A 24,037-nucleotide genomic window follows, 5' to 3' on the forward strand; every position below is an offset into this window, starting at 1 on the left:
GCTCTCGGGGGTTTCTCTTTTTTAAAGCATTCTTGTGTTCTTTTCCTTCATTCGCCTTCAGCGAAAAAATGACAAAGAATGTCGAAGTCAACGTTCCCTTCAAAATAAAAGCAGCTGAGCATTGAAGCCTTTTGAACACTTCAAAAACGTCTCCGAAAACACTCTACTTGCAGTTTTAAGGATAAAAATCAGTCTAGCGGAAAGTAGAGTTAACTACGTTTTGTAAACGGAAAATAACAGAAGAATAATAAACAACATTACTTTCAACGGTTATCTTTCTCCTCTTTGCTCAGCAGTAAGACGGGTTCCCGCTGTTCCCGCGGTTTTTTCCCGCTGTTCAGCTGGGAAGGGAAGAAGGGAGAGCCTGGGAACGATGGATTGCGGCTACGTCATATTGATCGTAGTCGATTAAAATATCTGGCCAATGAAACTACTCGTACTAGGACCCTTGTTCTTTCATAAACGGATCATCGCCATATTGGAAATAGTTTTGACATGCAAACGAGCAGGTGGAGATGACAAACGTTTGACAGCTAAGATATCCTCAGGGAAACGTTTTATGGGAAATGAGCTTCGGCGAAATTATAACCCTTAATGTTGGTGGAAGAAGGTAGGTACTTCAGCGTATATTCCTAACACTGTCACAAGTATGTTGTAGAATCATTTTTCGAGAAGTAAGTTGTTACAGTACAACATTGTTTATTTAAGCTCATTCTGTAAGCAGTCATATGGAAAGGATCCTCCAAAGTTTTGATCAGTCCGTTGCATTGTTTTATCTCTTATATTGCTTGATGAGGAATATCTTAATGCCTCAAAGATGCGATGAAAGTAGCATGGCAACCAAGGTAACAAAGAAATTATGCTCGTCCTGGTTGTAACTCTCTTCGAAATAACAAAAATTACGCTTCAAAGTTAAAACCAGCAGTTTTTCATGGGTTGGAGGTTGCCATTATTTTTATACTTGAAATTTCGTCCAGTTGTTGGGAGAACCTTCTCTCATTGACATACCTTTCATAACACATCTCGAAAGCCGTTATGTCAAGTTAGGGGGGAAGACAGAAAGAACAAAATTTTGTTATTCAAATTTTAATAATAACCATTACAATTTTCTCAAGTTTGACTGCTTTCACTAATTATTGTGTAGGGTTGATATCAGACAGTTGGCTGAAATTGGACACCTGAAATCAGACATTTACATCAGCCAATCATATTAAGTGCACTCAGCTTAATCCACCAATCACAGAATTTATCACAATAGCCATAGCGACAAACATTTACCCTACCAAACTGGGGATTTTCCGAAATGGACAAATTTTTTAACATCATACAGTGAAAAAGGAATGCGTAAATTTTGTTTTCTCTGAAGTTGTAATGGTTATGATTAATTGGTAACAGGACTTTGTGTCGTCCAATTTGATCTCTAATCATACTCTTGATTAAATGAATCAGACTCCCGCTACTTGGTCGTCCGATTTTGTTGTTCACTCGTATGATTCAGTGTTCCAGATAAGAGTCGGGTCTCGGGTCAATAACCCGACAAAGAAGGCTTCCTGACGCGACAGATGAAATTAAAATATTCAGTTAAATATTAAAATATTACAACAAAATTTTAAAAAGAAAGACGGACGTTTCTTGGCGTTGTTTAACTCTGAAAGCGACGAACGATTAACGTTCTTCCCAGTAGTTCATTCAATGTAAACAAGAATCCTGACACAAGGGGCGTTTTCCATTTACAAAAAAATTTCCATCAGGTGAAAAACGTGTTCCATTTAACTCAGGTCCGTTCGCCGCCCAGTGATTGCGATTTTACGCGCCAAAATTTAAAATGTGGCCGTGAATATCCTGGAAGTGGTAAGACCTTTCAAAAGTTGTAAATGGAACACACATTTCCATCGGAAAGTTCCCAACGGGAAAACAGGTCTACCTTTTTAGAAGTTCCGTTTATTCCGGAAATTTTCCAGTGGGACGAACCAAAAACGTGTGTTCCATTTACATCCCAACCGGAATTTCCAGAATTTCTTGGTAAATGGAAAACGCCCAAGGTGATCACGTGCACCTTTCAGTTTGCCTAGCACGTGATCAATGTCTTCCTTTTGACAGAACATCATGACCTTCCCCTTGATTCATAGAAGTCAGAGACTGCAGAAATGTTAGGGTTTTTCCGATCGATTGTCATTAATCTTTCACTGAAAATTCGAATTCAAAGCAATTTGCAGTTAATTTTTTTTGCAGACTTTTTAACTTACGGAAGAAACGAGTGAATTACCAAAGCTTAAAAAAGTAAAAGACCTCAAAACGGGCAAGTACGTTACAAAATAATTCAACGTGTGAACGAGTGAGCCAAGGAGCCACTGCTGGCACGAAGTCTCGGTGACCCTTCAAATTGTCTACATGACCCCCCCACTTGAAAAAATAACTGGAACGCTGTGATTAAAGACCAAATTGGACTCCACTCAGTCCTATTACCATTATAAATCACCACTGAAACATCAGAGCCTTTTTGTTTTGGCAAACTTGAATATCCACATTGGAGCAATCAATGATGGCACTGATACATTCACTATTGGTTTCTGAGCAACTTATTTCTCACAGCAAAATGTGAAGGCCATCACCATTCTAGTGACTTGTTGTCAACATCTAGCTGGGTTTTGAGTTTGTTTGGAGTGTTCTGCCCATTGCTGGTGGCATGGATATGTAATTGGTGTCTTATATAGTTGTATTTACCCGTGACAAATGTATAGCTCCCTAGTACTTTCAGTTTTACATACTTCTTCTTCTTCTTCTTCTTCTTCTTCTTCTTCTTCTTCTTCTTCTTGTATCTTGTGTAACATGCTTGTATAGGCAAACACAATGCAATTGAAGCAGAACTTGCCTTTTACCATTAGTTGCCTCAGGTTTGATTCCTGGCCCTGGGACCATGTGCTGTAGGTTTTAATAGCAATTTATTTACACATTTCTGAGGGGTTTTTCCTCTGGTTACTCCAGGGCTCTTCTTGTTATAAAAAAAAAGACATTTAATTTTATATGATTAATTTGATCTACACTGTCTCCAAAATAACTTACTTGAACACGACTCTATTAGGCTAACACTTTATTATAAACTTGAGACTATTATTATGTACTAGTAGTAATCTCGGATTATTGAAGTGCGTTCGACAGTCACTTTGGAAGCAAAGGAGAAGGGTAGGGAAAGACACAGTTTTATAGGACTGCAGAGGATCTGAGGATCTGCGCATGTACTTCTTGAGATGGTTTCAATAAGTGCTGAGTACTATGACTCTTATTACCATCATCATCGAACAGAATTTAATGCAAACTAAATATTTTGTATCATAAACCTTTGGCCAGCTATCAACAGTACCTCTTGCCTTTTTTCTCTGTCTTGCTCACATAGTTTTTCTGTCACCTGCTCAAACTTATTTTTGAGCTGCTTCCTGTAGTTTGCCACCATGGACAAATGCTAAAGGAAGTTATTGACGCCATAGTAATTTTTTAATTATCTTTGTAAGCTTGGCATATTAACCACAGAGCATTGAATCTACAGATTTTCAACATCAAAGCAGACTCTTGCATGGATTCCAGACTCATTCTTTTCAAGGTAATTTCTAACCATGTTGTGTGTGTTGGTGTAAATAAAAAAACCATGGGAGTTCTTGAGAGTATTTTCTTTTCTCTTCTAGTTTATTAAGTGGGAGGATTTCATCTTTGAGAGATGAAACAGGAGCGGTAAGGAAAATTCGTTTACCTGGCCAATTTTTGTGGTACAGTGTATTGTAATTTTGTATTAACTAGTGTTATCATTTTGTAATCCTTGATTATTAATTTTTTTGTTTTCTAGATATTTATTGACAGAGACCCCGAAGCATTTGTGCCTATATTAAATTTTCTTAGGACCAAAGAACTGGATGCTAGGTGTGATAAATAAATATTGATAACGGTAAAAAGTTTACACCACAATGTTTCATTGTCTCCATGACATCATTTTCAAGTGACAAAAAAAACCTTGATAATTAGAAAACTTTTTAGAAAATTATTTGTTTTTTGTCTCTTGCAATGATGCCATGGAGACATTGAAACATTGTTGTGTTAAACTTCTTATTTAAACATCTTTATTTACAATAAATTTAATGTAATGAGAAATGTTGTTTTTATTTAGTATTTGTCTTAGCTATTACTTATTAGACCACAAGATTAAATCACATATATTTGTTTGGATCCCCTCTAGTTACCGGTAGTTGTCACATTGTATTTTATGCATGGTGTGATATTAAACCTGAATTTGATCCTGGTATTACAATAATGTGCAGTTAGTTCACTTATTTATCTTTGATTTTAGTCAATGACAATGACAATTTTCTTTTCAGGGGAATAGACTTGAGAGTAATCAAACATGAGGCTGAATTTTATGGCATAACTCCTCTGGGTATGAGTCTTTTGATGAGTTTTGGATAGCCAACATAAATTGTGCCTTTTTCTAAATGAGTTCAAGGGCTGTGCTGTAAATTACAAGTAAAAGCAAAGGTTACGTTTTTACAAACGTTGGCCGTGTAGCACTTATATTTAAACAGACTTGTAACTGAATAGAGTGTAATGTGAAGTGCTAGGTTTCTATCCCATATGACCCATGTGAGCATTAGCCCTACTGATGGAAATGGGCCCACACAAGGACAGAGAAAAACTCTGACCAGGATGGGGAATTGAACCCACGACCTTCGGGTTAGATCTCCGCTGCTCTACCGACTGAGCTACAAGGTCAAACGGGAGCAGGCCGTGGGAACTGAAGATGTTAAAGTCACGGCAATGAACACGTACAAGTACAAGGAAAGGTTACGTTTTTACAAACGTTGGCCTTGTAGCACTTATATTTAAACAGACTTAACTGAATAGAGTGTAATGTGAAGTGCTAGGTTTCTTTCCCATATGAACTACAAATTACAGCCAGGAGTTTGAAATTCTAGAAACAAATCTTGCAGTAACTGACAGAGTATTATCTAAGAAAAGTGAGTTAGTGACATTAATTTTGGTTTTTGATGGTTATCGGTCACATGGCTGGGAAATGTAGGTTATGGTAATTATTACTGTTTTACAAGTTGCTGAGGTATATTCAAAACCAGGGACAAACCCAAACAAAGTTCTCTGCATTTAGTAGTCAGAGCAGGAAAAGCTGGGGACATTCATATCTTGAGTGCATTTGTAGTGTCAAACACACAGCTTTTGCCTTTCTTTCCTTGAAAAAAATGGAGAACAGCGTTTTCAGAACAAGTGGCTCAGTCTGTATTACAGGTGGCTTTCACTCCTGTCTGCTGCAATCAGGCGTTAGTTTCATAAAGACAGGACGTGAAAAGTATGCCCGATACAGTATTACTACTTAATGACTCACTTTCCTGGTCCAGACTTTACTCGATTGGGCAAAAAAACTACAGAGATCTTTATCCAATTGATTAACAGAATTTCAAATCAAACTTCGGATCAAATAATTCAATACCTGATCAAATTATGGCTGCTGAGAAGGATTTAGACAGGTTGTTTTGAGGTGCAATTGCTTTGTCCAGAATTCTTTTTTTAAAAAGTACATTACACAAGATAACATCACTCTTGACAGGTGGGCAGAAAGGAATGCATGATCACAGATTACTCCTGCATAGTTTTCTGGATTTTCATGAAATGTGTCCCTGAAGCCTTGAGTCCTAAGTAGTGTACTTGACCATATGTCTGCTTAGATTGTTAGAGATGATGACGGGAGCAACTAGAATGTATCAAAACATCATAATCTAAAGCAAAGGCTATGCCAGTTCTGCCTATACGTACATTTTTTTTGTTGCATTTCTTGGCTGTCTTCGTCCTGACAACCATGTGAAACAACTAAATTTGAGGTTACATGCAGGATGCAAGCACCTGGCAATAAATTTTCAATTTTCTCTTAAAGCACCCAAAACCATTCATACCATTACTCAAGGTTGTTCCAAGTGGAATAACCTTGCATAATTTCAAGATTATCACAGTAACATAGAATTTCATTGTTTTTAGATAAAGTTTTCATATTATCAATCCTTGCTGTCCTTGTTTAAGCTCCCTAATTTATCTTTGATTATGGAGACTTTCATCGGGACTGCTATCCATTGTTTTATGTTTGTAGAATACTCTCACTGACACAAAACATGACTCCTTTTCCTCTCTCTTAAAATGCAGCAAAGCGCCTTGCCTTGTGTGAAGAAGTAACACACTCCAAATGTGGTGATGTCTTGTTCCATGGCTATCTCAACCCCCCAGGTATTAAACTTGGTAACAAAATGGAATTACACAGAATGGAATGTACTTTATGTGTAATATCATTATTACTATTGTTCTTATTAATGTTATTACATGAAGTCATGATTATACATTGTATTTCACAGAATATTTTGTTAGATACCAAGGTGAGTCCCTTGACGTCAGGTATCTACCGGGTAACATACCTCAGAATTGTTGATCATTGCTCCAAATAGACAGTCCTTCTGATGAATGTTATATTCAAAGAAGGTACAAGACAGGGCAGCATTAGTGGCCCTTATTTGTTTAATCTTTTTATTAATGATCTTGATCTTGTAAATTGTCCAGATGCTTCTCTTAGTAAATATGCTGATGATACTATGATGCAAGTTATTGTAAATAAGGCCAGATCTGATTTTGCTATCGATGTAATTTTGGAATACTTTAGCTGGTCAAGTACAAACTGTATGCCTTGCATTCTATCCAATTGTAAAGAATTAGTTTTGAAGAAGGAAGGACAAGTGAATCCTAGTCCTATTGGTAATAAAGAGATTTTGTATGGTTTATCGGTGTATGCAGCCTCCGTGGCTGAACCTAATACAGTGCACCAGTTCCTTCCCAGATGTCATAAATGCCTAAGAACCCATATATATATACCATTTGCTTGAAAAAATGGAAAGGTCCAAAGCTGTGCTCGAACGGCGCCTGGTCGCCTGAGGCGACTAACATTTGGCTTCAGGCGAGTGAAAAAAATTAGAATGATGATGATGATGATCATAATAATAATAATAATAATAATAATAATATTAATAATAATAATAATAATTAATAGTAATATTTATAATTAGAATGATCATATTATTATGAACACCTGTGTTGCAAATGGAGGTTGGGTGCTCAAGGATCTGGGGACTGGTACCAACCACCCAAACCCAGGTCAGTGGAACACCCCATAAGCCTGCCTACCCGCAACCCAGCCACGAGCCCCGCCCACCACACCAGACCCCAAATCAAGCACCTGTGACACTGAACAGTGAGTTCACTGGAAAATCTATAAAGGAGGGGCCCTGACTCCCCTGAGTAGGGAGAGGAGGGTGGGGAAATACTTGAAAGCACCTGAGCGCAAACACACCGAATGCTGAGCCAAGCAGAACCATGAGGACATGCGAAGGTGCACGCATAATATGCAAAAGAACCGCTGACCGCTAGAACTGCCAGAGGACGCCACGGAAAAGCCCCACATGCAAATAACACACGCACACGCTAAAAAAATGCTGCAGGCACACCCCCAAAATACTGATATCATGCTAATGCCACTCAACGCCACGCCAGACAAACTTTGCAACTTGCTCCTGGTCGTTAACTAAGTTAAATTGCATTTAACCCTATTATACATTGTTATTATTATTATTATTATTATTATTATTATTATTATTATTATTATTATTATTATTATTATTATTTATACCACAATAACAATAATTTACAACACTTTTAACAACAATATTTTATTCCTGATAGAATTTCCTGTTCCTTGTCTGTCAAGACGTTCTTCATATGCTACCCTCACAAGAAGAAGTTCAGCATCCACAGTTGTCAGTGCACCACAGTCTGAAATAACAAATGCATCACCAATCAGGAATTCTGGCATCGAAGAAATCTCTGAAGATTCAGCCGATGTAGTGGGTAAGTTTTGCCATTTTAGAAATTTACCTATTAAAGTAATTTTCTGTTGAACTATTCTGGTTTAATTGGGGTAAGACTGTGATGAGAGCACTTGCCTTGCAATGCAGTGTTCTAGATAAGAGGCAGGTCTAGGGTCAAAAGCCTGACAAAGCCGAAGACCTGACCCAACAAGTTGAGTAATAGAGTTAAGGGAACATACCCCAAAAATTGACTGCAGTTTGACCCTTGCAGAGTACTTGGGGGAACCCTGCCTCCAAACCATTTCTGGAGCGCTGCAAAGTGTTCTTCATTTGATTTCCACGCTCAGCAGCATACTTGGGTTCAGGGTTGGAAACTAAAACTTTGTAATATTCGCCATCTGGGCGAGTGACCTTCAAACCACACTCACCCAGATCAGTTTTCACTTGCCTAATCTCCTCATTAAAAAAGATCTGCCCCTTCCCTCTCTCATGAATCAAAGATACAACCTTATTTACATTTGATACCTTAGGCATCTTTCCCTGGTGGGGTTTTATCCCGTGAAACTGGGTTTTAAGGAAGTGGGCTGCACTTTTCTCTTGATAAGAAATTGATTATGCTTTGTAGCTTGTGCATCCATCAATAAATTTACTCCAGGTGAGAACGTGCCATGTTTTTAATGCTTTTCTGTTCTCAGCACAGACAAGTCATATATACCTTTTTCACCATTTTGCAACCTGTTATGGCTAACTTGCCTCTTTGGTGAAAATTTCCTTGTCTGTGTGTTTTTGTATTCCAGAGGAGGTCTGGTATTCTTCTCAATATGCACTTCTGATACAGAAAAATATTTCCACATTTTGACATGACCACTTTTAAACTCAGTGAATGTACACAACCTGAAGCAAAGTACATTTCAGTAAAAGCTGCAGGAAATGTCCCTTTTCTTGCATTTTGCGGCTCCCTGCATGACCAGAGGTATTACTTTGCACAAGTATGCCGATCATGTAACAACCACCCTAATGGAAGTCCAGTTTTTCCTGTTTACAAACCAATTTCATGGCATCTGACAGGATGTGGTGATGCAGATCCGCATAACTCCCTAAAATCTGTATCGTCTGCATATTTACGGTATTTTCTGTACAAAACAGAAGAAATGCCTGGTATTAGTGATAAAGCAGCTGCTTGCCATTGGCACAAACATAAAAGCCAAAGAGATTGACTATTTTGAAACGCTTATTTTCCTGAGCATTGAAGAAAACACGCCATTTTGTTTGCAAGATGAAAGTTCGAAGCAGTTTCCATGCATTTTTTGGCAATGAGTCTGGACTCTAGTTAAACCATTTTCACAACATACCCAAGGCTCGAAATTTTTTTAAAAAGATGCAACAAGATATGAAAATTTAGTCATAAGTTGTAGTCGCAAATTAAATTGCATCATTTGTAAAAGTAGGGACAATCATTGTGATGAAGTTGTACAAAACAAAAAAGGAGCCCACAATACTTATGTGTAAAAAAACACTGAAAATGCTGAATGATTGAGGGAATGGATGGTGGTTCAACCACATTACAATTTTGCTCCATATCTCCAAATTGAAACAATGATGAGAAACAAAACATATTTTTTTATCGCTTTATTTATTTTAGCAAACATTTTGGCAAAATGCCAGTTGCTAACCCTTTTACTTGAACAGTGAAAGCTGGTCGAAACTCCTCCAGATATCTTAATCCCAAAGGGAAAAAATTCAGTCGCAAATGCGACTGTATTGGTTGCAATTTGGAGTCCTGATTTACCATAAGCATGTAAATACATTGGACGGGCTAATTATTAGTTCTATAAATTGTTTAAATTTCCACATAATCCGGTGTAATTTCCGCACAATCAACGCATGTTTACACATAATATGGCCAAAAATTTCCACATAATCTTTATTTTTTTTCTGCATCCCATCAGAAGCCCTGCAAGATTTAAGAGTTGTTAGTTATTGCTTGTGGACAGTGTACTTTTTTTAAAGCAGAAAGTAAAAAGTTATTTTTAGTTTGAATAATGTATTCTGTGCATGAAAATCCTACTCGCCAAAGTGGGCGAGTGATCCGTGATTAGTACTTGCCAAAACAATTCTGAAACTTGCCTGTGTGTGCGGGCGGGTGTTAATTTCGAATCCTGGGATTGAGTCTGCTAGTTCAGTCTATACTCCTCTCCAGGAGGATTTTCTCTGGAGTATCCAGTTTCCCCCTCTCATCAAAAAACTAATTTTTCATTTATCTGCTGTTATTTAATTAATTTAATTTACTGTCTAATCGATTAGTATCTGGAGAACTTGTGGGCAGCTTGATAAGCCTGAGATTTTAATAAAGTACTGCTACTGCTGATGATGATGATTATTATTATTAAATACATATTTTCTCGCTGTTGTCGGCAAACCATTGCATGTTGGTGTGGGCCTGACTAGAATGTATCATTTTTGTGCACATTGGGGAAGGGAAGTTTTTTCTTTTAGTTTTTGCCTGGTATTATTCTTCTGGTTATTGATGATGAAAACAAGTAGGGTTGAAATTGTAGTGTGACAGCTTTTGAATTTGCTGAGTCCCCAGTGCTACAAAAAGTTTTATGCACCCATCAATGTTAAGCCCCAGAGAGGGGGGGTCAGGCTAACCACGGGAGTAGTTGATCGTGAGGTCTGTCTCCAGGGTAGGGTTTTTGATTGTAGGTGAAGTCCCCAGGCTAGCGATTTTTGATCGTACAAAGGACATTTTACCACCTTCACTTGCCGCCAGGTGGACATTTTGACCAATTATTTTGTCCCAGGGGTGGGGAATTTGAATATTTTAAAATGAAAATTATGCCAAAATCCCCACTCCATGCCCGGCCCCCCCTCCCTGGGGCTTAACATTGATAGTTTCATTACCAAAAGAGCTTGCATTTGAAATAGACGGAGTCTAACCGTATCCTTCTGCTGTTTGGAGGAGAATATATATTTTGCAGAATACTGTTGCATTTGCAGAGGCTGGATTTAAATGAACCAAACAAAACAATAATTATGGAACATTTGGTATACTTCTGTTCTGTAATTATTGTCCCAAATGATTGTTTCCTTCAAGCCAACAAAAAAGTTGTCACTGTAGACAACCAAGGATGTTTTCTGCAAACATTGATGAAAAATAAATATCAGAAGTAATTTCTTTCTAGATGTGGACCCCAGGAGAGTTCTGATGGTCATTGGACATCACAGTTTTGTAGCAGTTGCCTTCGCTCATTCAGTGTTCTGCTACAGGTTAGTGCAGTAATAAAATTAGCCATTCTAAAGTACTAGTATACATGGTCTGCAACCAATCTCTGGAGACACATGACAATGCTGGGTGAGGCTAAATCACGTGGATGGGTGGGTCGTGGGTCGTGTTCGTTTGAAGATAAAAAAAAGATTTATTATATTAGCTCCCTCAGTGCTCGGTCCAAATTTGTCTTAGGTCTTAGGTCTTGTCAGTTTCAAGAATTTCCAGTCGTTGATAAACAAAAGGGTTTAGTTTAGGGTTAGGTTAGGGTTAGGGACCAATGACCCACCCACCCACGCCGATTAGACACTCAACAACGCTGCAATCTTTTGTTTTCGTCCACCAACATGGTGGCGATGACATAACTGGGAAACCACCTATATGGATGATTTTCCATCTTGACCTGACAATTATATCTTGGGTAAATTATATAAGAAAGTACAACAAGTTTTCATTTTATTTATTTCTTCTAATTGCGCCAAAATAAACAGTGAATGAGTATACTGAGTAAATTTATAAACCAGGGCATCTTTGTCTTTAGATCCAAAGACTCTGTAGGGTGGGAGCTAATCTTCTCCACTCCTTATCTGGAAAATTGCGTGGAAAAAATGGCGTTGAATGCCAAAGTGTCGTCAAGTTCTCTTGGTGATAAAATGCTTGCAGTTTCATCAGGTGAGTCTTTTGAAACAAGTAGTAATCTAGTAGTTCTTAAGAACCTAAATTGTTTTGAAGCTAAATAGTATTGTTATTGTAAGATATGTAAATAGATGATCCATCGTTATTACCTTTTACAGAAGGGAAAATCCGCTTGTGGAGTTTCACCACTACGGATCACATTCAAGGTGTTGTGAAATTTGAAATTGGTGAGTTACCTTCATTAGGGAACTTAAGCAACGGCAACGGCAACGGCAACGAGAAAGTTACAAATTTGCATTTAGTGGGCAAAAACAATAGCTCACGCCTCGCACACATATGCTGTTTTTTATTTTTGTCCATTTTTTTGGTGTTGTCTGCAAAGCAACAACGTGAAATACCAAATTTGAGGTGAAGAACGTCAGCACTTGAGGATAAATTTTCATTGTCTCCCCTAAATTAAATGCCGTTCTGACCAGTGTCTTTCTTAAGGAACTACCACTCCCTTGTCATATTAAATAGGTTGAAATAGTCACAAAGTGATAATAACACAAATATATATTCAACCTCGTTGCGGTCGCTGTTGTCGTTGCTTAGAGCGAGTTTCAATTGAGTGTCGTAAAACCAAAACCAAAGTAATTACTTTGGCCAATCAAAAAGGACGGAGACAATCCAGTAAGCCAATCAAAACTTGGAGTAATATTATTACACGTAGCCGACACAAAAAAAAGCGCGGGAAAATGTGCCTGTGCGAGCTCTGATTTGTTGAAAAAGTGGCGCGAGAACCTTGAACCAATCACTGAGTGAAGTAATGCAAAACCAAAGCAATTCGCTAATTACTTTCGACACTCAATTGAAAGCCGCCCTGAGTTCCCAATTAATTGTGGGGAGCAGGGTTGATGCTGTGAGGAATAAGCCTTCTCCTTCCACCAATGAGTTACTGCATTGAAATGGATTTCCTGTCACATAGATTGAGTTTGTTGATCCTTCATTCTTCTTGAAGGTTTCCCTCAGGTTTTTTGTTTTTTTCTCATGCGTAGAAAATCAAGGTCAAGCAATCTAAGCGACACCCAAAACTGAAATGATTTCTACGACATGACAGCAAAAGTGTTTAACTCTGTGACAACAGCGGCATCATTAGGGGGAAGCAATGGTTGTATTGTGTATTGATTATAATTAGGTTACTAAATTAAGGGGGGTTGACCCTTTTTTCCATGATGATAATGATGATGATGACGACAATGGTTGTGACAAAGATAAAATGTTCATTCACAGGAACATTTAACCTCAGTGTGCCGGTAGATGCACTGTTTTTCATTGGAAGTCAACTAGTGGCCACAAGCCATACTGGAAAAATAGGAGTTTGGAATTCCATGACACAGCACTGGCAGGTAATATTTAAATTTGTAATGTGTGTTTCATTTTCGAGATAGGTCGTGGTTTTAACGCAAAAAAAAAAAGAATGCACATCTGTCCTGAAAGATGATGATCATGTGATAGATGTTAGACTACCCAGTGGCTGGTTGAGACTGGCTTGACCCCTTCAGATTCCTTGTGGGTATCGTGCCTCCAAAGTGTATGTGAATGTTCTGCTATACTAGTGTTGTTCACAGTTACATCTACTTTTCAAAGCAGGCATAGTTGTAGGTTAAAGTGACTGGCATATTTTCTGAGCTCTTTTTCTTGGCAAATCAAGGGCAGCCTTGTAAAAAAGATTTGTAAGGTTATGGTAATTTTGGTGCACCTCCATTTTTTCACAACCGGAAAGGTTTTGTCTTCTCTTTAGATCCAGGATGTCATGCCAATCTCCAGTTATGACACTGCAGGCTCTTTTCTTCTTCTTGGGTGTACAAATGGCTCTATTTATTACATTGGTAGGTTCAAAAAGGGCTTAAAGATTGTATAGTTCGGACCAGGGGCCCGTTTCTCAAAAGTCCCGAAACTTTACGGGCCGTTTTCGGGTGTCACAATTCCCTTTGTATCTCAAGAACGGAGAGAATTTAATACCTCAAACTTCACAGTTATTTTTCTTTTTGTTGCCTTGAAAACATGTTAAAAGATCGGCTTTCCAAAACAAGCGGTTGGCAATTTCACAAATGGCTTTTCGGGCCCGAAAAGTTTTCGGGACTTTCGAGAAACGGGCCCCTGGGACCTGTTTCTCGAAAGTCCCGAAAACTTTCGGGCCCGAAAAGCCATTTGTGAAACTGCCAACCGCTCGTTTTGGAAAGTCAATCTTTTAAAGCTAATAAAAAGAAAAATGACTGTGAAGTTTGATGACTTAAATCGTTTCCGTTCTTGAGATGCAAGGGAAGTTGTGATACCCGAAAATGGCCCGTAAAGTTTCGGGACTTTCGAGAAACGGGCCCCTGGTCGCCCTTTTTTTTTTCCAGTTTCTCCTGGTGAAAATTTGATCAGAAATTTTTCTCTTTTGATATTCAACATTAGTCGTATTAGAATAGACAGCGGGGAACTTAACTGCTGGTAATTTTCATTGTCAGACAGCAAGTGAAAGTAAGATGTTTTATTTTTCCCAAGAGGGCACGGTGTTAAATCCTGCTATGTGATTGGTTCTTCGTGCGGTCCGGATTTTCTTATCTCTGTCTACCGGCACGGTAACGCTCTGAGAGTTATATCCTCGATCTTAAATTTCTTTTTTTTTTTTTTTACATCGAATCGGTTTACACATTTGCCCGGGCCTTTAATCACAGGCTGGTCTTGGGCATTTTAAAACAGCGAACAATCAAGCTTCATCGGGTAATGATATTTGGTTTGTGGGCTTGAAATAATATCTGTTTTGTTCACAGACATGCAAAAGTTCCCACTGAGGATGAAGGATAACGATCTGTTGGTGACAGAGTTGTATAAAGATCCCAATGAGGACATGGTTACGGCACTCAGTGTTTACTTGACACCCAAGACTTGTAAGTCAAGTGGTTTTCAACCTGATGCATCCCCCCTTATGACAAGCTTTGTTCCAATCAGATCTCCGCTCCCGGCAATGCCAGTGTAAAACAGTTTTTGTCCATGTGGAAGGAGTTTCTTTGGTATACAGTAGTCGATTGTTCATTTCAAAAAAAGTAACAGGGATTTTTTTAATGGTATATTGTGATTCAAGTCCTTTGGTTTGCAGAACCCCCCCCCCCCCCCCCCCGAAACGTATTGCATTACATGTATGGGATGGGGGAAATAGCGAATAGGATTTTTCAAGGGATATCACTATACAGTAGTATACGCAAGACAAATTGCAAAGTTTTTTATTCACTTTTTTTTGTTAGGTTTAAGTGGGAATTGGATCGAGATTGCGTACGGCACCAGCTCTGGAACAGTGAGAGTCATAGTACAGCACCCCGAGACAGTGGGCCACGGACCACAGCTCTTTCAGACGTTTATGGTTCATCGGAACCCAGTCTTAAAGGTGATGCTTAGCGAGAAAAACCTCGTATCCGTCTGTTCAGAATACAATCACGTGCGCACATGGAATGTGACACGCTTCAGGGGCATGATCTCCACACAACCCGGTTCCACACCCCTCGCGTCCTTCAATGTTGTCTCTCTGGAGGCGCAAGATGCTCACCCGAGCTTGTTAGCTGGCAATGTTATAGGTAAGTGAATACGTCAAGGAACTGGTTGGCAGCGATGTCTCTTCACGTGATACGAATATCGATTGTTGAGCACAAAATTATTCAACAGAGGATAGCGAAATCGCTCTTCTTGTAGCTTCCTTGAGCAAGATATGCAGAGTAGTTCTTGTTAGGTGACTTACGATGAAAACAGAGGAAGAAGCAAATCATCTCTTTTGTGTGTCATTCTCGTCTGGTTCAAAATAACAGAAAAAGGCAACAAACGCATTATGGTTCTCATGATTGTAACTGCGTTGAAAACTGATGTATAGTCGTGTCGCGCACAGTAATCGCATTTTAGAAACGAAAACAATTGCGACTACAACTATGACTTTCCTATTCTGAACACGCGTACTAATAAAAATTTGAACCTTCAAACCTAATGCTGGTGCCAAGTGCTGAGAACTAGTGATCACAGTTGTAATGCAATGAAAAGTTTCCGTATTATGCGACTGAAGTCGAAGCATACCATTTGAGAATTTAACTGGTTGCTTCTCAAATCTGTCGGTGTCTGAGTTTGAGCATCAAAAATAGGATAGTTCAATTCGAGTTCAATTTCGTTTTTTTTATGCCAGTAATATATCTACTTTGCCCTCTGTCCCAGGCCCTTTTGGCGAACGTGATGACCAGCAGGTGTTCATTCAAAAGCTTGTTCCAGACACAGATCACGTGATCGTACGGTTTTCCTCGACTGGGAAAAGGTAAAGCGATACAAGGAAGAGTAAATTTAACACTAAAAAGCTCGCGTTTTTTGGAAGCTTTGCTTCGTTGCCGCTGGTTTACATTTCTCAAGCTGATTTTGGGCGCTTTCATACGACATAAAGAGCTCTTAAATGACACGTTGATCTTGTTGTAAGGGCCGATTACCACGAATTTTTTACATTAGTTTGTCTAGATTTGTCGGGCAGAGCACTGCTTATTCCAATAATCGTTAGTATAATTTTCAGCGGTAAATATTTAACAATTATTCTCCGAAGGCGGAGTGATTATCGGTGAATATTCACCGAGACGAAGTCGAGGTGAATATTCACCGATAATCACTTCGCCTTCGGCGAATAATTGTTTTAGTATACACAGGTGATTATTTCAAAAAAGAGAAAAAAAAAACATTTCAACGCGAAAATCATCTTTACTTACAGTGGCAAAACGACTACTGGCAGCCATTTTGTCCGTCGAGGTGATTATCGGCTGATAATCCGAGATAGCGAGCCAATGAGAGCGCGCGATTTTGTATAGTCACCTGTGTATTTATACTAAAAGAATTTACCTTGACTACGTCTCGGTAAATATGTATGGGTTATTGACCAAGCGTGAGGTCAAGATGACTGGATATTGGCCAAGTTCTTTTTTTGCGTGTTTATGGACCGAGACGAAGTCGAGGTCCATAAACACGCAAAAAAAGAACGAGGCCAATATCCAGTCATCTTGACGGAAAAATCTTGGTCAATAAAGGATTTATTATATGACTTAAAACACCAAAAAACGATCGTTGATCTTGCGGGACCAAGCGAGAAATCCCGAGCGGGCAGTATCGCTCCATCTTGCCCGCTCGGGTAGCCAATCAGAGCGCGCGATTTGGTTCATCTTGCCCGCTCACGGAGCTAGTCATACAATAATTAGCAATTATTGAATGAGGCTGAGTAGGATACGAAGAATTCTGCAGGTCGAGGAGGGTGTTATCCACCAAGGCCGAAGGCCGAGGTGGATAACATCCTCCGAGATCTGCAGAATTCTTCATATTTTACGAAAGCCGAATTCAATAATTGCTTTATTATTCATTTAAAATATTTTCTTCGCTCAAACTTCAAAACCTACTCTCAGCCATTTTTCTGCTCAACAAAAATAACACAATCTCGTCCCCAGCTTTTTTCGGTCAACGGTTCAATAATTTGCAGTGGGCTGCACTTTTGACGTCATTTTGACGTCATCGGTTCAATAATCTGTAGCGGGCTGCACTTTTGACGTCATTGATTCAATATGACGAAGTTTCTTTCCAAATTTGGTTAACAGCAGCTGGTTATGGTGAATTATGCGTGTTGTTTTAACCAATCAGAAACGGGAAATATTTTGAATGAATAATAATCACCAATATTCACTTCGCCTTCGGCAAATAATTGTTAAATATTGTTGTGCGCTTTTCAGAATCTGCACGATTCGATCAGTAGATGGCAGCAATATCACTTCGTATTGTGTACACGAATGTGATGCGTCAAGCAGAATGGGATCCAGGCCCCGGCGATATCTGATCACTGGACATTCAAATGGATCTATACAGGTAACAAACAGGATAAACAAGTTATCACCACAGCTCGATAGGGACGACTGTCCTTACAATTCGACTACGTGTGTTCACGTCTTGCAAAGAACTTTATATTTAGACATACAAAGTCGATGTGTTTACAGAAGACGTCAAAGAGATGTTCTAAAATTTGCAAAGTACTTGCGGGTGCGCAGCGTTTTTTCGAAGACTTCATCGTTGTGTAAGGTTTCTATAGATATCCGGTACGGCCGGTCGCATCTTTCACTGCTGGACGGAATCTATCCTCCCTCTTCCCTGTTTTGTGTATGTGTCTATGAAGTTAAGTATATCGCCAGAGTACTTGTAGCCTTGCGGGTACCTCTTGACGCCAAGTGGAGAGATCAGACCAGAGTTCCTTATTTTTAAAAGTACGGTGTTTTAAAAATTTTATTCAGATGTGGGATTTGACAACGGCGTTAGAGATAGCGGCAAAACAATCCGTCGAGACCACAGGTAAGAATCATGCACATACACGATCCCCCTGTGATCATATAGTTATCTGTTTTGAGCAACTGAAGTTGCTTTCGCATTTTTTAGCGCTCAGCACATATCTTAATCTACAACTGTACGAAGTATGTATAAAAATTCCGGGATGAATCAAAATTTGTCAACGATAATTAACATCAGGGCACACTCAGTGTTGTTACGCCGATAACAGACTATTCCCTGGGAGGGAATAACTCGCATACTAAGCCTATGTCACGGCATTTTTTACAGACTGATGTATTTTTAGACTACCTTTTCCGCCAAAAAACAAGGGCAGTTATGGTTCGGTGACACTATGACATCAAGTGAGTTTCTTGTGGTTGGTCATCGGGCTCCTGTGGGAGTCTTATCCGCGGGAAATTCAATCTAAAAGTTAATCGGCCTGTGAAAACGCCGTGACAGGAATATAGGGCTGTTTCTCGTTCCTAGGCTCCTAGTCGACCTCAAAGTCCCCACCTCAAATTAATATCGTCAAATTCCTTGGGGAAGGGGTGGGGGTCTTGAAGCTTCAATTAGACCCTTATATATCTTCTTCAACGCAGGCGATAGATAACACACTTTGGCTCGTTTGTACATTTCAGAACGTGACGACATTGGTAATGTCACGCAAGGAGAGCTTCTTCGGACTTTAGAACAGTGCGATCTTAGCGCTTCACGCTGTACTACACCTTCCATGTCACCAGCAACGTCATTGATGCACACGAATCTTACCGGTTCGCGGCTCAAGCTTTCATATTCATGCCCAAGCTTAAGTGAGGATGATCGAGAAGAAGCTGGCACTAGTGACGGGAAACCCAAATGCGGGATATTAATATCACAATGTTAATTTGTTGCTAATTATCATGGTGTAAATGCCTGTGAAACCTCTTGATTCGTTTTCTCGTTGTCTTGTGACATCCCCTTGAGTTTCACAGATTTTTACACTAAGGATGAGCAATCGTTTTTCGTTGGCGGATAAAGATTTTACGCTTGTTCGACCGACCTAATCACGTGACTTATTTGTGGCCATTGGATCTCTTGGATACGTATTGCATGATCTTTGATTATCCAAAACACTGCGCGCTTAGCTTTTATTCGAGGCGTTTTTGAACTGAGAATCTGTAGAATTTTCGTCTTTTACTTTATATAACGGACACAGATGACATTGCGAAAAATACCCCCCCCCCCCCACCCCTCCAAGCAATGGTTGTTATGTTGTGTTCGATAGGAGCCGAACTTACCACACGATTCGTATGTTGCGCTTGCATGTAAAAAGTCAAGTTTAGAACTACTTCATTGAAATTCTTTGTAAAATTTTGGACTTTTAATTTATTCCAACATGCTATATGGGAGTTGTAAATTTATTTAAGACAAGAAAATAAAACCATCTTCATTAGATTTTGTCGTGCCTTATTTAAGACTAGTCTCTAACAAAGAGAATTTCTTTGGTATAAAAATAGTAATTAAAATAAATATCGTTTTTGGGCATGTACATCAATGAAAACTTCCAGGGAAACAAGAAGAAACTGGTTGCAGGAAAGTTAACGCTTCTGACTTTCAATTAACAGACCCAAGATGAGGAAAAACCGCTGTCAAAGAGAATCGTTGTGTGGCAGCTCTGTCATTCCTGATATGACGTCAAAAACTGGCGGGGAATTGGACGCAGCTAATCTGTTCAGAAATAACCAATCATAAAGCACAGTCAAAAGCTATCGTGGATGTTAAACAAAAAACACTTTCTATACTGTCATTCAAAGAGGAGGGATCGCAAACGCTCAAATCTAAGTAGCTGAATAGTGTCGGTTTTAAAAAGGGAAAACGCCATTTGCATTTGCACATTTCACACATCAGCAAGAACAAAAGACGAGAGTTGAAGTTGCATTACCCGCTGTTTTTGAGGAGTAAAAATGCCAGTTTATCCCCTGAACGTTGCCTTTACTTTTATCGTGTACCATTCGAATCAGGAATTGTTAAGGTCTTAAGATGTTTTAAGCATTTTAAGCGGAGCCCTATGTCCTCTAGTCACGCTTGTTCCCAAATTTTCATTCTGAGTTAAATGCTACATACATTTTCAAAGGTGGGATTGATGTGAAAACTATCACCAAGCAATCGTCCAATTTTGAATTTCACTATAACCGCTGACCAAAAATACAAAAGACGCATTGGAAAAGGGTTTCAGCGAAATTTCTTCACACCTGTGAATGACGTTTTCTTTCAAAATTTCACACTTTCTTTGGTATATTGATGAATATTTTTTAGGTCGAGGCTAACCCTGTATAGAGACGCCTTTAGTTCTTTGATCCAGTGGTTTTGATGATTCGAAACAGGATATTACTCCAAAAGCGCTTGTTAGTTATGGTATTGGTTATGGCAAACTCTTACCTTACTATCCTTTTGTGACCAGCGCTCTTCTTAGTGCCCGTGCCCGGGCCCGGGCCCGGCCGCGCGGGCGGAGGACGAGGAAGGCATGGATACTGCTGTAGTTGTTTCTGTAAGCGAAGTTTCTCCTCAGAGAGCTTCTGACTTATCAGTCTCATGTGTCTATTATATTCCTCCCTGGAAACAGATGGACTTTTACCTTGAACAGTTGCAGGTTTTTCCTCATTTTGCTTTTCATTTGTTCCAGCAAATTCTTTTCTCGAATCAATAAGACTAGATCTTTCTTCTGAACACATGCCCGCGCTTCTAAAACGACCTTGATCAGTGGCACTATCAAACCACGGTAAGTGACGATGTATGACGTCATTCACGGGGCGTCTATCATGGTTCACGAATGTTTCGAAAGTGGCGTTTGCACTTGTATGCCGGTCATGGTGGCCAAATCTTGTAGCTTTATCAGCGACATCTGAACGGGGATCGGAGAATTCGTCTCCTACGCTTATTAATTCCTCTTGATTGTAAGCTGCGGCGTCGCCGGTTTCCTGGTTGAAGTCCATCTTTTTAAACAAGTCTTCCCAGTTGTGACCAATGTTGGCACTGGTGTTCAGCGCAGAGTACTGCCGCGCAGCTTGTCGCTTAGCTAACCGCTGAAGAGCTGCAGCGACTGCACTCTCATCAGCCAATGCGTGCCCTGTCAAAGACAAAGTAACGCAATTATTCAACCTCTTCACGATCTGGCTATTAACATTGCTGTTATGATTCTTACCTACAACCATGTCGTAGAAAAGGACAAAGGGAGAGTTTAACTACCTGCTTCTAGTTCATATTTGAACTCGCGTTTTAGATATATTCGTAAAAGGAATAAGAATGGCGATAATTTCTCGCTCACGGTTTGACTGACCAAAACCAGGAATGACTAGAATTGCCTTATCCTCTGAAAAAAGACCTAACAACAGTATATTGACTATCCTTACTCGAATCGCACTTACCTTTATTGCCATTATCAGCATTCATTTCGCGTCGGACTGGTGCAGAAGAAACGCGGAACTGCCGACCGAGGTAAGGATGGGCTGTAAAAACACCGAAATACAAGTCTAAGATGTTTTGGGTAGCTTGTTTGCACACCATTGTTAATAAACTGCTGAAAGCGCGGGCTGGGCATGTTTAATACAACATTACATGTTTTTGTATGGGGACTACTTGCCTCTATCTACGCCGGTGGTGTCATCTGAATCGTCGGTTCTGGCGTCACGTGACTGTGGTTTCGCCGACACAGGACGACCAGCACTAGGTACACTGTCACCTCCTACGGGCGATAAATGATTTGGTTAGCGAATGGCCAAGTTGTGATGTAATCAAATTCAACTTCAACAAACATGCAATGGAAGCTATGGAAAATGTTGGATCCTGAGCTACGAGAATATCCATTTAATCAAAATACAAATCCAGTTAACTAAATTACATATAAAACAACGGGCTACTAGTAAGTGTATAAGAATGCAAAGACGGGAAGGGTAAGTGTGGGAGCGAAACGAGGACGGGTAGGATGGGGATCTCACAACGAAAACTGCTTTTCACAAACAATTAAGGACTGAATGACTGTCCACATATTTCACCTTGTAACCTTGGGACTTTGGCCGACAATGGACGTTGTCGATTTTTCCTGAGGGCAACCGATGCGCCATATGCAGACACAGCTGTCAGCGCCCTGGCATGTCGATCTGTAACCGAAGTTCCAGTACTATTCAGTTCATCCATGGGCCTTGACGACTGATCACCTGGAAATGAGTTGACGCTGAAATTGACAAAAAAAAGCAAACCAATGAGAACAAGAAAACAATCTTATTCCCACACTAACAACAGAACCAGCATCACGGTTGTTGGTACATGATTAATCTCACGGAATAACAGAATAATCACATCGCAAAGTGAGAAAGTGAAATCATACGTTCTCCTTGGTGCTTCGGGTTACTCTGTGTTATTAGGGACCTGAAGCAAAGACGACTACGAGACCGTTGCTCATATCTGAAAAACGAACTCGGTGACCCCAATTTTGTATTGCACAGGATTCGTACACTTTTTCAGACCAAACATTCAAGGACTTTTCAAGGACTTTCAAAGGCCAAATTTGTAAATTTCAAGGACCTCTATTTTACGTCGAAGAATTTACCCATGGAAATAGTCTGACAGTACAATTCTTGCTCATTTTCCACAACGTACATGCGCAAAAATAATGCAAAGGCCCTGGTAACCATTCTCGATCCCAAAGCTCGTCGAGTTTGTATGACATGATTGGTTACCCGAATATTTCTACTGAAATTTTCAAAGATCAAAAATGTGGGTCAGATAAAATACAAGGACTTTCAAGGACCAAGAAAGAAGAGCAGACATTTTCAAGGACTTTCAAGGCCTTGAAAATGTACTCTCAAAATTCAAGGGTTTTCAAGACGCGTACGAGCCCTGATTACACAAAAGTGATCAGCTGGCCAAGATAAAACTCCCTGCAACGTTTAAAAAAATTATGTGGAGCGGATTCAGAGCTACCTTATCTTTTCAATTATTTAAGGTGGCTCTAAATCCGCTGCACAGAATTTTTTTAAACTTTGCAGAAAGTTTCATTCTGGCATGCTGATTACATTTCAGAAATAAAAATGGGGGTCAGCGTGTTCGTTTTTGAGATATGAGCAGTTAAAGCTAAAATACGGGGTGTTTTTGCAGGACTTTCCTGTTGCCACGGTAACCTTTTTACGTCACAAAAATGACCAAATCTTTTTCGGCAATAATTGGTGTTTGATATGGTACCATAACATTGCTGTTAAGTGATAGTGTTGTTGTGTCAATCCTTCTAATAACATTTCTTTCAAGTGTTGAAACTGGTCTTAGCCGATTGTTAAATGTGACTTTCTCATGGTCGTCGTCGTCCCTGCTTAAGCTCCCTAATTACGAAGACTGACCATGCAGTGCTGATTTCTCTTTCTCGCAGCATAGATTCCTGAATTGCTCCACCCTCCTCTCTTAGTGTTGGTTGGCAGCCCCTCCCTCCCTTCCCCTTCACGAATGCTATGGCCGAGTTGATTGTATTTAACGTAATATAAAATACAAACACGGGAAATAATTTAAACGGTTCTGAATTTTTACCGTCACGAAGCTCGAGTTAGGTTTATCAATGTTCAGAACAATTCGCCACGCTTACCTCCACGTGTTCCTTTGGGTCTCTTTCCTCCTTGACAGACTTGTGTCGTTCGAGGGCGCCTTCTCTGTGCTCCCCTCTGAGCTCCTTTCCGAACGACGACCACCCAAGAACACGCTAGCGTTCTTGTTTAGTTTGGTGTAGGTAGTTAACAAGTCTTCAAGCTCTGTCTCACTGTTGCCGAAAGTAAAAAAATAATAGCCTGAACGGACAAGCAAATTATGAGAGCAAAGAAATAATTGCATGGCGTTCACAGACTTTATAGGGAGTTTTGCTGGCAGCAACGCA

The 24,037-nt window shown here is 39.6% G+C and overlaps 2 protein-coding genes across 2 annotated transcripts in view; one reads left to right on the forward strand and one right to left on the reverse strand.

Annotated features, from left to right (window-relative positions):
* The first annotated feature begins 472 nt into the window (after positions 1-472).
* Positions 473-19,576, forward strand: LOC137980443 (BTB/POZ domain-containing protein KCTD3-like). Its single transcript, XM_068827892.1, has 18 exons — positions 473-610; positions 3,545-3,598; positions 3,681-3,726; positions 3,839-3,912; positions 4,365-4,423; positions 6,190-6,270; positions 7,771-7,935; positions 11,081-11,165; positions 11,705-11,835; positions 11,958-12,026; positions 13,072-13,187; positions 13,583-13,670; positions 14,601-14,717; positions 15,072-15,398; positions 16,021-16,117; positions 17,559-17,691; positions 18,111-18,168; positions 18,783-19,576. Exons 1-18 carry the CDS (start codon positions 567-569, stop codon positions 19,025-19,027), a joined length of 1,989 nt encoding a protein of 662 aa, XP_068683993.1. The 5' UTR covers positions 473-566; the 3' UTR covers positions 19,028-19,576.
* The window catches only part of LOC137980441 (tubulin polyglutamylase TTLL5-like), a 31,595-nt gene continuing 27,044 nt past the window's right edge, over positions 19,487-24,037 (reverse strand). Inside the window, exons 30-35 of the mRNA XM_068827887.1 lie at positions 23,753-23,923; positions 22,176-22,354; positions 21,764-21,865; positions 21,549-21,629; positions 20,563-21,250; positions 19,487-19,851 (exon numbers count right to left, since the gene is read on the reverse strand). Of these exons, the coding sequence (XP_068683988.1) occupies positions 19,773-19,851; positions 20,563-21,250; positions 21,549-21,629; positions 21,764-21,865; positions 22,176-22,354; positions 23,753-23,923 (1,300 nt within the window). The 3' untranslated portion in view covers positions 19,487-19,772. The remainder of the gene's footprint in view (positions 19,852-20,562; positions 21,251-21,548; positions 21,630-21,763; positions 21,866-22,175; positions 22,355-23,752; positions 23,924-24,037) is intronic.

This window comes from Montipora foliosa, chromosome 12 (genome assembly GCF_036669935.1).
Source record: "Montipora foliosa isolate CH-2021 chromosome 12, ASM3666993v2, whole genome shotgun sequence".
Taxonomy (NCBI): domain Eukaryota; kingdom Metazoa; phylum Cnidaria; class Anthozoa; order Scleractinia; family Acroporidae; genus Montipora; species Montipora foliosa.